Below are 14,387 nucleotides of genomic sequence, written 5' to 3'. Positions count from 1 at the left end.
CATAGACTGCTATTCAAATCAAAAACATCAGAGTGGTTTACAGAGCCAGAAGATTATTATAATAGAGGGACGATATGTGTAGTACCACATAATAAAATCCAGTAAGACTGAAAACGTGTAAGTGTGGAATGAAATAAAACAATAAAAAAATAATAAAACTATAGCTGTTTATTAGAAAGGAACAGAACTAAAAGATCAAATCAGCAAGATGTAAATGAATAAATCTATGACACTTGCCCAAATGTTTCATTAAAAAGCATATCTTCACCCCCATATTAAATGTACGAACTCTCCAATTGAAGTGAGAGGACCAAGAAGCTGAAAACATGAGGCCTGTAATCTTCATTTAGCAACAGAGGGAATATTCAAGCAATTAGGCTGAGAAGAGCTCAAAGATCAAACTGGACAGTAGAGAATTAGAAAACAGGATGGGTAAGATACATTTCAGTAAGCAAACAAACAAACAAACAAACAAACAGCCATAGGACACTGCAGCCAGGTTTTGATGTATCTTTAGGCAGTGGAAACTGGGCAGGCTAATAGGATCAAATGGTCCTTATATGCCAACATTGAGGGGGGAAGTTATTAACGTGGACTATCATTAAGACGGGTTATTTTACTGTTATCCCCAGTTATTAACTAGGTCTCATTGAGTAATGGAGAAGTAGAGGAGTAGCATAATGGTTAGTGCAGCAGGTTTTAATCCTGGTACTCTGGGTTCAATTCCCACTGCAGCTCCTTGTGACCTCAGACAAATTACTAACCCTCCATTGCCTCAGGTAGAAAGAGAAACTACCTGCTTAAATGTTCTCTGCCTTGAACTTGATGGTTAAGTGGATTATGAATGCCAGAATTAAATTAAATTACACCTGTGCTAACCCAGCACAAGTTAGTGGTAAAATAGATAACAGTAGCCCAAGTTGATAACTAAGCCCCTAAATACATTTTGCAAAAAAAGCAATATATTATTTTTCAGTATCCCATCTTGTAGACAACAATGAATGTATTTATTCACAAAGGAGTGAGAGTGAGCAGAAAAATAGGTGGGGCTTAATTACCCGGAAGAATTCCTTGTCCAGCTTTAGAGACGACTCCGCATCCTGCAGGGCCAGTTGCAGCTTCCCGAGCTTCAGGTAACATTTCGATCGGGCCACCAGGCAGTTCTTGTCAGCTGGCTGATGCTGCAGGCTCTGCAGAGGAAGACAAAGAAAAGCTTTTTCCTGATGGGTTGTCTTTACCCTGTCCTGCTCGCTTTTCTAATACTTTGAGAACATGGTGAAATCCAAAAAGAAGAATGGCGATATTCAGCAAGGGACCAGTTCATAAAATAGTGAAACGGCTAATTATCTTCACTAAGGAATCAATATACTTTTATTAAATTTAGATCTGTTTTGGGAAAAATTCTTAGTAGAATAGGGAATTCAGTTCACCCAGGACTTCTTTTACAAAGCCACGCTACTGATTCCTGCTGCAGCAAATGAGAGGAAGCCCATTCAATTTCTATGTGCTTCCTCTCATTTGTCGTGCAGGACTTGCTAGCACAGGGTTGTAAAAGAAGTCCTCAATATCCCCAACTACATCCAGCATTTTTCTATCATTGGCTGCAAAAACACCTCCAAACAATGATCTCTTCATTAAATTTTTATCTTTTTATCATTCATATGTGCAATATATATTCAGCAAGGGGACATGGCTTCAAGTGTAGCAGGTAGTTGTCAATCGGACAGTTCCCCTTCACCGATTCCCACCTGTACAATTCCCTCCTAGGACTCCCCCCCCCCCCCCTGGCTATTTCTTACTGGCATGTAGTATTTGTTGTCTTTTCTTGTGTCAGTGTTCTGTTTTTTTTTTTCTTATACATTATGGAGGTCTTTTATCTTTTTATCTAGAGTGACATGTCTTATATAACCTCCCTATCAACCCACTCATTACTTTACCTCACCCATTTCTATTCTTCTATCACCTTCTCCCACTACTCCAACCAGAGTTACACCTAATCACACTGACCACCCTTCAACATCTTCAGTCCTTCTGTGACTGTTCTCTTGTGCTTGACTGCTTAAATATTTTAAATTTAAATGCTTTACTTTTTGTCTATTAGATTGTAAGCTCTTTGAGCAGGGACTGTCTTTCTTCTGTGTTTGTACAGCGCTGCGTACACTTTGTAGCGCTCTAGAAATGTTAAATAGTAGTAGTAGTAGTAAAAGCTCCCTGTACTTTTTTATGAGGTGATTTGCATGGCCTGGATATATTTGTAATATTTCATGTAAGTTTTTTATATGCATTATATTTTATGCTCTTTATTAATCTGGGTTTTGGTTTATTTTAAATTTTTGGGGGTGTGACGTGTTAATGGTAATGTTTCGGGGGGCATTGCCGCCCCCCCAAATGATCTGGAAGGGGAAAGGGAAGGAGTTAAATTTCAGACTATGATTATTAAGGGTGGGAATCGTCCTCCCTAGAGCGGTGGGAATTGGTTAGGTAGTAATTATCCTTGGTGGCAATTTTCCAGATGGGAATTGGTGAGTGGGAACTGACCTAGAACCGGCTTCAAGATAGCCAGAAAAGTTATGGACTCCTGGGCAAACTCATTCCAATTGAAACTGAACACTGAAAAAACACACTGCCTCATCCTCTCATCACAACACAACAAGTACAAACCTGCAACTATAAGCACCCCAGGACACACACTCCCTACTTCAGATAGCTTAAAAATACTCGGCGTCACACTCGATTGCAACCTTACACTCGAGAACCAAATATATACCGTAATAAAGAAAATGTTCTATGCAATGTGGAAACTCAAACGAATAAAACCTTTCTTCCTGAGGGAAACCTTTTCGAAACCTAATACAATCAATGGTCCTAAGCCATGCAGATTACTATAACGGAATCTACGCGGGATGTAAAGTACAACTCACAAAAAAACTCCAGACCGCCCAAAATACAGCAGCCAGATTGATATATGGTAAAACATGATTCAAAAGTGCTAAACCCCTACAAGAAATTTGCATTGGCTCCCAATCAATGAAACGGATCATCTTCAAAATCTGCACTTTGGTACACAAAATTATCTACGGTGTAGTACCAGGATACATGACAGACCTAATAGATTTACCAACCAGACACAGAATCAGATCATCACGATCATACCTAAACATACATTATCCAAATTGTAAAGGACTAAGATACAAAACAATTTACGCATCCAGCTTCTACATAAGCGCACAACAATGGAACGGACTCCCAAATGCTGTGAAAACAATCCGTGACCACTTAAACTTCAGGAAATCACTCAAAACTCACCTCTTCATGGGAAATCCCCCCCGTAATAGGGGAGGGAATGAATCTTACCTCATTCCTAGAAAGCTCATTAGAAATAGTTACTCAGAGGTTAACTCTGCTTGCCACTTTCGCCTTGGAGCCTGATAGGAATGCCGTACTACGGCTTTCTTGAGACACTTAGAAAATCTGTTTTTGGGCTCAAAGGTCCGTATCTTTCCAGATCTCTCACGGCCTACACAGATGAGACGAAGGGCCTTTTTGGAACTTCGCCCCAGGGTGGTGGCATTGGGAGCAAATTTTGTTTTGCTATTTCCTTGTTTTTGTAATGTGGTGCTTGAGGGTAAACATTTTCAGCTTGTAGATACAAAACAGTTGAAAGAGTTTATTGATGCAAGAGTTGATGTGAATATAGTAAACCTTCCCTAATTTAGCAGGCTGGGGTCTGAACCAGAGGAAACATCTACTGATTATTAATTTTTATATCTTTTTTTAATTTCCTTAATCTTGGAATCAAATTTCTTTAACTTGTGGACAAATGGGCTGTAAAGATATATACTTATCATTTTTGTTTCCTAATGTTAAATAATGCCGATTGCATATTCACTTTATGTGGTGATATATTGGAAAATTTAAATAATAAAAATTAAAAAAAAACTCACCTCTTCAAAAAGGCCTATCCTACCGATCCAACATAAATCCCAGCACCCAGCAACATAGCATAACTAATGATCATACTGGACAATTTATAATCTTCACTTCCTTCGACCCCATGATGCCTGATCCACACCTACCTCATCTGACCACAATATAATTTTGTATCTGCAATCAACCGAATTGGCAAACGCCTCTACGATACTATGTAAGCCACATAGAGCCTGCAAATAGGTGGGAAAATATGGGGTACAAATGTAACAAATAAATATAAATAAATTATCTTCATAATTTTCAATGGATTATCAGCTGTGCTATCCATTTAGTGTTTATTATACGTGGAGGTGTATTTTCAAAGCACTTAGACTTGCAAAGTTACATAGGGGTCCTTTTACTAAGCCATGATAAAAAATGTCCTGTGGCAGTGTAGGCACATGTATTGGGTGCGTGCTGGGCCAGTTTTTACCGTATCTGCAAAAAACGGCTTTTAGTAATGGGATGGGAAAAGGGCATGTGGTAAAACTGAAACCAGTGTGCGTCCAAAACTGGCCACCCATTAACACCACCCATTGATCTAGCAGTAAGGGCTCAAGCGCTACACGCACGATAACCCATTGGTGTACGCCAACTGCTGATTACCACCAGAAACGGAGTGCATGGGAGGAAATAAATAAATAACTCATCCAGGTATTACGGGCATGTGGCAGATTTGAAATTACTGCCAGGGGGGGCGTGGTAGCCTGGCGGTACTCTTATTTTGGTACATGCTGCACGTTCATAGAGCCTAACGTGCCTTTGTAAAAGGGCCCCATAGTAACCTATAGAACTTTGTAAGTCTAAAGTGCTTTGTGCTTTGAATATAAGTGGTCCTAGATTTTATTGGATAAGATTATCTGTTCAATTTAGGTTGATCCTTCTCAAATGGTTAGACCAAAGCTCATAACAGCTTAATATCACCACGATCCAGGGTATCCAACAATCCCTCTCTCTGCTATTCACTATGGCGACAATTCTATAAATTGGTATGGTGGTTAGGTGCCGAAGGCGACATTGAAGAGGTGGGCTTTGAGCAAAGGTTTTGAAGATGGGCAGGGAGGGGGCCTGGCGTATGGGCTCAGGGAGTTTATTCCAGGCATGGGGTGAGGCGAGGCAGAAAGGGCGGAGCCTGGAGTTGGCGGTGGTGGTGAAGGGTACTGAAAGAAGGGATTTGTCTTGAGAGCGGAGGTTATGGGTAGGGACGTAAGGGGAGATGAGGGTAGAGAGGTAAGGAGGGGCTGCAGATCGAGTGCATTTGTAGGGTAATAGGAGAAGCTTGAACTGTATGCGGTACCTAATCGGAAGCCAGTGAAGTGACTTGAGGAGAGGGGTGATATGAGTGTGTCAGTCCAGGCAGAAGATAAGACGTGCAGCAGAGTTCTGAACGGACTGAAGGGGGGATAGATGGCAAAGTGGGAGGCCAGTGAGGAGCAGGTTGCAGTAGTCAAGGCGAGAGGTAATGAGAGAGTGGATGAGAGTTCGGGTGCTGTGCTCAGAGAGGAAAGGGCAAATTTTGCTAATGTTATAGAGGAAGAAGCGACAGGTCTTGGCAATCTGCTGGATATGCGCAGAGAAGGAGAGGGAGAAGTCAAAGATGACTCCGAGGTTGCGGGCGGATGAGACGGGAACGATGAGGGTGTTATCAACTGAGATAGAGAGTGGAGGGAGAGGAGAAGTGGGTTTGGGAGGGAAGACAATAAGCTCGGTCTTGGCCAATGATTAGCACTAATTGGCTCGTTATTCACTTAAAATGTGCTCACAATATTTGGCAAAGTTTATAGAATGAGGGGGTTAGTGACAATTCTATAATGGTTTAAAGGTGCACCTAAGACGTTATAGGATATGCAAAGATGCATTGGTGTGCCAAAAGGGGCCCATTTACTACTCTGCAGTAAAAAAAATGGCCTGCGGTAGTCTAGACGTGTGAATTTGGTGCACACTGGGCCATTTTTTACCATGGCTGGGAAAAAGGGCTTTTTTTTAGTGGAGTGGTAAATGGCCATGCGCTAAAATTAAAAGTAGCATGCGGCTATTCACCGCCTGAGCACTTACCGCCACCCACTGAACTAGCAGTATGGACTGAAACGCTACTCATGCGGTAATCAGTTATCATGCACTAATGTGGTCACGCTGCTGATTGCTGCCAGGAACGCCCCCTTGTGGTAGAAAACAGACAAATATTTTCTACCATGGGAAATAGCATGCGCCAACTTAAAAATTACCGCTGGGTACCTGCGCTAGCCCGGTGGCAGTGTTGATTTGGCACGTGCTACCCGTGTGTTAGACCCTCCGCAGCTTAGTAAAAGGGCCCCAAAGCTGGGATAAGTGGGTGTGTCTAAGTACACAACTGACAGTATTCTATAAGTGGCGCACATCACCTGGCTCGGTGAGAGTACGCTGAGGCGGAGGGGCGCCAAGATCCCATGACGAAACAACAGAAATAAAAAAGAAGTGGGAAATAGACTGGGCTGACCAGAGACAAACGAGGAGACTTCAGTCGATTGTAGACAATTTATTGGTGAAGACTTGACACAGTACCATGTTTTGGCTGGCAGCCTGCATCAGGAGTCTTTAGGATAAAATACATGAGCAACATCAAATCAAATAGTCAATAAAATAAACACAGCTCATTTTCGGAGCCCACATTTTCTTATTTAAAAGTCTTTTTAAAGACCACATTCTTCCATCCTCTTCTGTTTACGTCTATTGACCATTTGATATTGCTCATATATTTTATCCTAACAACTTCTGATGCAGGCTACCAGCCGAAACACGGTACTGTGTCGAGTCTTCACCAATAAATTGTCTACAATCGACTGAAGTCTCCTCGTTTGTCTCTGGTCAGCCCGGTCTATATCTCACTCCTTTTTTTATTTCTGCACATCACCTGGCAACATGCCCATGCTCTGCCCACATGAATGTGCCCTGACAACTACATGCTTACCCCCAGATTATACAAATGGTGCCCACGAGATCCGTGCACAAATAAATTAGTTAATGAGCTGTTAACAATCAATATTTGGTTGTTAAAAACAATCATTAACATTAATTGGCTCTAATTTGGACTTGTGCACCAATCTGGTTGCATGTGGTTCTATAAAGACCAGTGGCCAAATCCTCTCATGCGCAACCCAAAAGGGGGCACAAGTATGGGAGGGGCAGGGCGCGGCAGGGCGTTCCAAAGAATTACACGCAGTGTTATAGAATTTGGGAGTTGCACAACCAAGTTGCACACCAGGGTTACACCAGGTTTTAGTTGGTGTAAGTCCTCACGCCCAAAAGCTGGGCACCGGAATGCACGCTATGCGTTATTCTATAAACAGCGCTCAGCCCAAAGTGCCCTTTATCGAATAGCAATGAGTGCAGATTTTTACCAGTGCCTTTCAGCATCATTTACTGAATCCTGAAACTCAAGCGGATAAAATCTTTCTTCCCTAGAGAAGTATTTCGATATCTAGTTCAATCACTGGTATTACGTCACCTAGACTACTGTAATGGAATAAACGCAGGATGCAAAGAACAACTTGTATAGAAACTTCAGACTGCCCAAAACACAGCAGCAAGACTAATCTTTGGCAAATCCAAACTTGAAAGTTCCAAGCCCCTTCGAGAGAAATTGCACTGGCTCCCATTAAAGGAACGAATTAACTTCAAAATCTGCACCCTAGTCCACAAAATTCTTTATGGAGAAGCTCCAGGATACAAGAACACCCTAATCAATCTTCCAGCCAGGAATACATCAAGCACATCCCATTCATTCCTAAATCTCCATTATCCTACCTGTAATGGCCTCAAATATAAATCCACTTACGCTTCATCCTTTTCCTTTATCGGCACCCAATTATGGAATGCACTGCCAAAAGCTGTCAAAACTACTCAAAACCATCTCAACTTTAGGAAATTACTCAAGACCAGCCTATTCCGGAAGGCCTATCCCCAGGCTCCAACATAAAAACCCAAAGTCCTTCAAAACAGCATATAAATGGACTATTTTGGACTCTCTTACCTTTACCCTTTTTCCTTTATACCCTGTTCTTTCTATCCACTCTGACTACTACAATCTAGTGTAGTTGTATAACTACTGGACTGGCGATAGCCTTTTCGGTCTATTGTAAGCCACATTGAGCCTGCAAACATGTGGGAAAATGTGAGGTATAAATGTGATAAATAAATAAATGATTTAGGTGCACTGTTTATAGAACAGTGCCTAGAACTTATGCACGCAACTGCAAATAATTGGCGTCAATCACATGCATAAACACCCTATTCCATAAAGTAGTGGCTTCTTTTACAAAGCCGCGCTAGCGATTCCCACGCAGCAAATGAGAGGAAGCCCATAGGAATTGAATGGGCTTCCTCTCATTTGCCACACCGAGAATCAGTAGCATGGCTTTGTAAAAGAGGCCCTAGGTGCACTATTCATGCCTAAATGTAGCCACCAGTTTATAGGACCTGCCCTTAGAACTTTTAGCCAGGCATCAATTCAGTGCATAAGTCCTTTGGAATATGAAGCCAAAGGTTTCTTGTACAAAATGCAACAAGAATAATCATATCTGTCCATGTCCAGCTCTTGTGCTCACTGCTTTTTGCCAGCATTTTTTCTTCTATTTTCAGTCTCTGAAATGTCCTTATTTTGCTGCACTCTCCTCTGGTATTTTCAGGCCTTGTGCAACCTACATTTTCCTGGCATCTCCTCTGGTATTTTCAGGCCTTGTGCCACCTACATTTTCCTAGCGTCTCCTCTGGTATTTTCAGGCCTTGTGCCACCTACATTTTCCTAGCGTCTCCTCTGGTATTTTCAGCCTTGTGTCACCTACATTTTCCTAGTGTCTCCTCTGGTATTATCAGCCCTTGCACTCTCTGTATCTTGCTGGAGTTTCTCCTGGTATTTCCCATTCCTGCACCCTCTGTAGGATTCTCCTCTGGTATTTTTAGCCCTTGTGATATCTGTATTTTGACGGTGCCTCCTCTGGCACTGCCAGTCCTTGTGCTTATCTATATTTTCCAGGACTCTGCTCTGGTATGTTTAACCTATGCACTCCAGAGGTGTGGGGGATTTATCTTCCTCTAAGGGAGATTATTTTTGTAGGACTTGGTCTCCGTTTTAGGATTCCCTGACGGCAGTAGCACGCAGCAGAATCTTGAATTGCTAGGCTGTATGGCATGGCAAGGGGGTGGGTTGGGGGTGGGTGGGTGGGAGGGAGTGGGGGGTAGGGTGTTGTTTATTCTATAAAAGGTTGACTGATCATATTAGTGGCATGTAGTTAATAAGACGTTATGCTATAAATGTTGTTAGCACTTCATCATTTGCAACAAGTTTCATGTGGTATTGATGTAAGAACTGTTGGTTATATGTGAACAAAATGTTGTATTTGTTGGTTCTATCGGCCATATGTTACTTTGCAGATAACAATAAAAAGATTGAAACATAACCTATGCACTCTCTCCCCCTCATTCTATACAGTGCGCCTGGCATTTGGTACCAATTGGTCACATAACGTCTGCACTAAAATGGCAGTTACATGACTAAACTGGGGGGAAACAGCAGTTACTAACCTAACTGCACTTAGGAGCTATTTTATAACTTCACACCTAAGTACTCCAGTGTATAACTGCAAGCAGGGCATGGGCATGGGCATGGGCATGTTGAGCCACTACACGGCAACCTGTCAGTGTCAGCTTGGACTAGATTCTATATATGCCACAAAACAAATCAGCATAGAAAAAAATGCACGTAGCAATATTCTATAACCCATGCCTAATGCTAGGTGCGGTTTATAGAATATGCGTGGCGCCCGGACCTGCGACTAAACTTAGGCATGATCATTTACACCAACTAAAACTTGGTGTAAGTGTCTGCACCTAATTGGTGTAGATTGGGCGTATTCTATAACAGTGCGTGTCAGAGGCGTAGCCAGACTTCGGCAGGAGGGGGGTCCAGAGCCTGAGGTGAGGGAGCACATTTTAGCCCCCCCTGGCACTGCCGACCCCCCGCGCCACCAACTTTGACCCCCCCCCCGCCATTGCCGAACCCCCACCACCAACTTTGACCCCCCCCGCCGCCAACCCGCCGCCGCCTACCTTTGCTGGCGGGGGACCCCAACCCCCACCAGCCGAGCCAAGGTCCTCTTCTTCCCAATCCCGCGCAAGGCTTCGTTCTAGTCTGACGTCCTGCATGTGACTAGACTAGAATAGAACGAAGCCTTGCGCAGGATTGGGAAGAAGACCTCGGCTGGCGGGGGTTGGGGTCCCCCGTCAGCAAGGTAGGCGATGGCGGGTTGGCGGCAGGAGGGGGGGTCGAGAGGGTTGTCGACAGAGGGATCCAGGGGCAAATCTACGGAGACCCAGGCCCCCGTGGCTCCATACTGGCTACGCCACTGGTGCGTGTAGTTTCTAGGAATGCCACACCCCCTCATTAGGATTTACGAGCACCAGTTTACAGAATACACTTAAGAGCCCTTTTACTAAACCGCATAGGTGCGTATGTGTGTCCTATGCACGTCAATTTGGAGCTACCACCCAGCTACTGCATGGCCTGGGTGGTAATTTTGCTTTTTTATGAGCATCCACTACGCAAGCCGGAAAAGAATTTTTATTTTTCTGTGCATGGCGGAAACCTGGCAGTAAATCATCATTCTATGTGCGTAGACGATTACTGCATGGTTACCACGTGATACCTTACCGATAAGTCAATCGGCAGTGGTAAAGTCTCAGACGCAAGATGGACACGCGCTAATTTTAATTTTGCCGCACGTCCATTTTCAGCAAAAATTTTATAAAAGCCTTTTTTTTACAGGTGCGCTGAAAAATGGATCCGCGTGCACCCAAAACACGTGCCTACACTAGCGCAGCCCATTTTTCAGCACACCTTAGTAAAAGGAGCCCTTGGAAAGTTGCGCCTGTAAATTCTAATTAGTGCCAATCATTTCTTGTGATTGGCCAATTATCAGCACCGATTGGCTTGCCAAACAATTAAGATGTGCACGCAATTGGCCGCATTGCCAAATTTGCACTTGCAACTTTAGTCACTATATATAGAATCTGGGCCTTGTGTGTAACTCAGGTAGCTACGTGGGGCCTGGGGGGCCTGGGCCCCCGTAGATTTGGCCCTGGCCCCCTGCCAACGACCCTTTTGAACCCCCCTCCCGCCACCAACCCTCCCCCACCGTTGCCGCCCACCCCGCCGCCGCATCAGGTACCTTGTTTGTTGGAGGGGGTCCCCAAACCCCGCCAGCCAAACAGTCTTCTTCAGCGCCGGAGAGAGACTCCGGTGCCTTCAACGAACTTCGTTGTCTGATCAGCTGCTTCTGACGCCTTATTACGTCCTGCACCGTGCATGTAGCCCCGTGCAGGATGTAAGGTGTCAGAAACAGATGATCAGACTGACAACGAACTTTGTTGAATGAAGGCGCCGGAGTCTCTCTCCGGCGCTGAAGAAGACTCTTCGGCTGGCGGGGTTTGGGGACCCCCGCCAGCAAACAAGGTACCTGATGCGGTGGCGGGGAGGGTTGGTGGCGGGAGGGGGGTTCAAGAGGGTCGTCGGCAGGGGGGTCCAAAGTGGCGGCAGTGGTGGCGCGGGTGGGGGGCGGCGGCTAAACAGTGCCCCCCCACCTCGGGCTCTGGCCCCCCTCCCGGCGAGGTCTAGCTACGCCCCTGGTGTAACTGCCAGCATTTAGGTGTAAACATTTACACCAGCCATTGACATGGCGTAAGAGGTCACACCTAGAGTTACATGCGACACTTCAACTTACGCCAGTATTCTAGAATGATATTTATGCGTGTAATTACCATTATAGAGTTTGTGTTTAATGCCTGAACTCTAGCCACCTAACTGTGGGCGACCTTTACAGAATTACCGCCTCTGCTTTTTGCAGGGGTTGCCACTGCCATTTTCAGCCCTTGTCATATGTACATTTCCTGGAGTCTCCTCTGCTATTTTCAGCCCTGGTGCTTTCTGCCTTTTTTTTTCGGGTATTTCTGGGATTTTCAGCTCTTCATAGCCTATGTACTATACCTGAATCTCCCACAGTATCAATATGTGCTCAGTAAAATATCTGAAAATCTCCAGCAGAACCCTAAAACTTCTCAGAATGATATCAGTAGAACCTCCAGAACCAGAACATCAAGAACTGCTGAGCATGGAATCCCTCCAATTGTAGCAGAATTTATGCTCTTTATTTAAAATACCAGTGGTGCTAGAACTTTGTACACAATACTATAGTTCTTCTAGCCAGAAATAGCAGGACAGAAGGCAAATACCTGGCTCTGTTCTCTCTGCCCTGCCCTCTGCGACCCTGAGCACATTACTTAATCTCTCTAAGTGCAAACAAAAGCCCTTTTGACAAAGAGTTTTTTGGACAGCTGCATACACCTAAAAACATTTTTTTTAACTTTATATTATCACTACCATCAAAATCTGAGTCCCTCAGAGTCTGCACAGGAGTATATATTTAGTACATAAGAAGCCATCAAATGTTTGGGATTTTTCTGCACTTTCCTATACTGAGCTCGGAATCCCTTTGGAAAGTATACATACAAAGCTGGGTCCCTGCAGGGCCAGTATTAAGGGCCGTGCAACTGGGCAACCACCCTGGGCCCTCATGCAATAAGAGACCCCATGCCTGCCTGAAGCTGAAGAAGGCACAGCAGGATTTAGGTCCCCCTCCAAAATTTCTGCCCTGGGCCCCGTGTATGTTAACACAAACCCTGAATCCCTGCATCTGACAGAGGATTAGAATTTATACTTACACAGGTGTAACAATCAATGGCTTTCCGATACTCTCCTTTCTGATATAGCTGCTCACCCTCAGCCAGGTAGCCGATATATGTGCCCCGGGGGGCTTGGTCGCCCTCATCATCATATGCCATGTTCAGGTCTGCTGCTTAGGGATGATAATTTGGATTTTTAGTGTACTTTCTTTCCCTTCCTTCCCAGATCTATGGCAGCTCGGTTGACTCTCATCTCCTCTGGGCCTATTCTGTTTGTAGCAGCATGGAAGCTGTCACCTAGCAACTGGGTAACAATGTGCTAGGGTTACCAGGGTCATCGGGGACAGGCTGAGACGGTCCCGGCCTCATTGCATGCATGGATTTGTAGTTCCAATACCACTTGAGCACACAATGAAAAATGTAGGTTTCAAGCAAGATGGAGAGTTGCAAGGGGGAGCAAATTCATGACAGGCTGGGCCTGGTGCCAGCAGATAATCGCACAGCAGGAAACATCATGTTCTGTTGAATGCCTGGTAGTTTGTTTGTGCTGAGTCTGTGCTCTTGCATCAGAAAGAGAGAGACTGGAATGGAAGTTCTTGGAAGGTGGGTTGTCATCTGACAGCAGGGCCTGGGCTTGGGCAGGGGTTGTTAGCCAGGCGGCCATCTTGCAATAGGCAGAAAGCTGCTATGTTTCATCAGCATTCCTGTTAATGGACAGGCAAAAGTTACTTGCTCTAAAGATAAGTAAGTACATACAACTGAAAGAGAGCAGAAAAAGAAACTAAGCATTATATTCCTTGTTTATTTACGTCTAATCTTACATTTAGTTAAATTTAAATCATTGACTAATGGGGTAATTTTTTCCTTAAATTTCAGAACTGTTATATATATATATATATATATATATTCTAAAAGTAAATGGGCTCATATTCAAAACAGAAAAATGTCTAAAAAGTGGCATATTTGGATGTTTTTCTCACAAAACATCTACATCACTATTTTCAAAACCTATTTTTAGACGTTTTTCTTTGAAGTCCGTCAGAAGTGCATCCAAATCTCAAGGGGGCTTATCAGGGATGCGATCAGGATGGGACTTGGTCATTCCTGAGACTTATGACGTTTTTCAGCCATAATGGAAGAAAACAAAAACGTCCAGGTCTAAAACTAAGACGTTTTGATATAGACCTGTTTTTATAACAAATAAGACACAAAAAGGTGCCCTAAATAACCAGATGACCACTGGAGGGAAGCAGGAATGACCTCCCCTTATTCCCCAGTGGACACGAACCTCCTCCCAACCCCCAAAAATGTGATGAAAAATATTTCTTGCCAGATGTTATACTCAGATCCAGTAGAATAGCATACAGGTCCCTGGCGTAGTTTAGTGGTGGGTGCAGTGCACTGCAGACTGGTGGACCCAGGCTTCTACCTCCCCCTACCTGTTACACTTGTGGAGGAAACTGTGAGTCCTCCAAAACTCACCAGAAACCCACTATACCCACATATAGGTGCCCCCTTCACCAGTAAGGGCTATGGTAATGGTGTACAGTTGGGGGCAGTGGGTTTTGGGGGGAGGGGCTCAGCAGACAAGGTAAGGGAGCAATGGTCAGATGTGTACCTGGGAGCATTTTATGAAGTGCACTGCAGTGACCCCTATGGTGCTGTATTGCTTTCCTGGGATGTCAGGGGGACTGGTCTACTAAAAA

The 14,387-nt window shown here is 44.2% G+C and overlaps 1 protein-coding gene across 2 annotated transcripts in view; it reads right to left on the bottom strand.

Annotated features, from left to right (window-relative positions):
* The window catches only part of TTC25 (tetratricopeptide repeat domain 25), a 63,259-nt gene extending 50,260 nt beyond the window's left edge, over window positions 1–12,999 (bottom strand). For both annotated transcript variants that reach the window (XR_003943996.1, XM_030221119.1), the window contains exons 1-2: window positions 12,721–12,999; window positions 1,059–1,190 (exon numbers count right to left, since the gene is read on the bottom strand). Coding sequence is in view for 1 of the 2 variants with exons in the window: in XM_030221119.1 (XP_030076979.1) it covers window positions 1,059–1,190; window positions 12,721–12,840 (252 nt within the window). In the remaining variant the exon portion in view is untranslated. The remainder of the gene's footprint in view (window positions 1–1,058; window positions 1,191–12,720) is intronic.
* Between the last annotated feature and the right edge of the window lie 1,388 nt (window positions 13,000–14,387).

This window comes from Microcaecilia unicolor, chromosome 12 (assembly GCF_901765095.1).
Source record: "Microcaecilia unicolor chromosome 12, aMicUni1.1, whole genome shotgun sequence".
Taxonomy (NCBI): Eukaryota; Metazoa; Chordata; class Amphibia; order Gymnophiona; family Siphonopidae; genus Microcaecilia; species Microcaecilia unicolor.
This window is presented reverse-complemented; position numbering and strand designations above follow the sequence as displayed.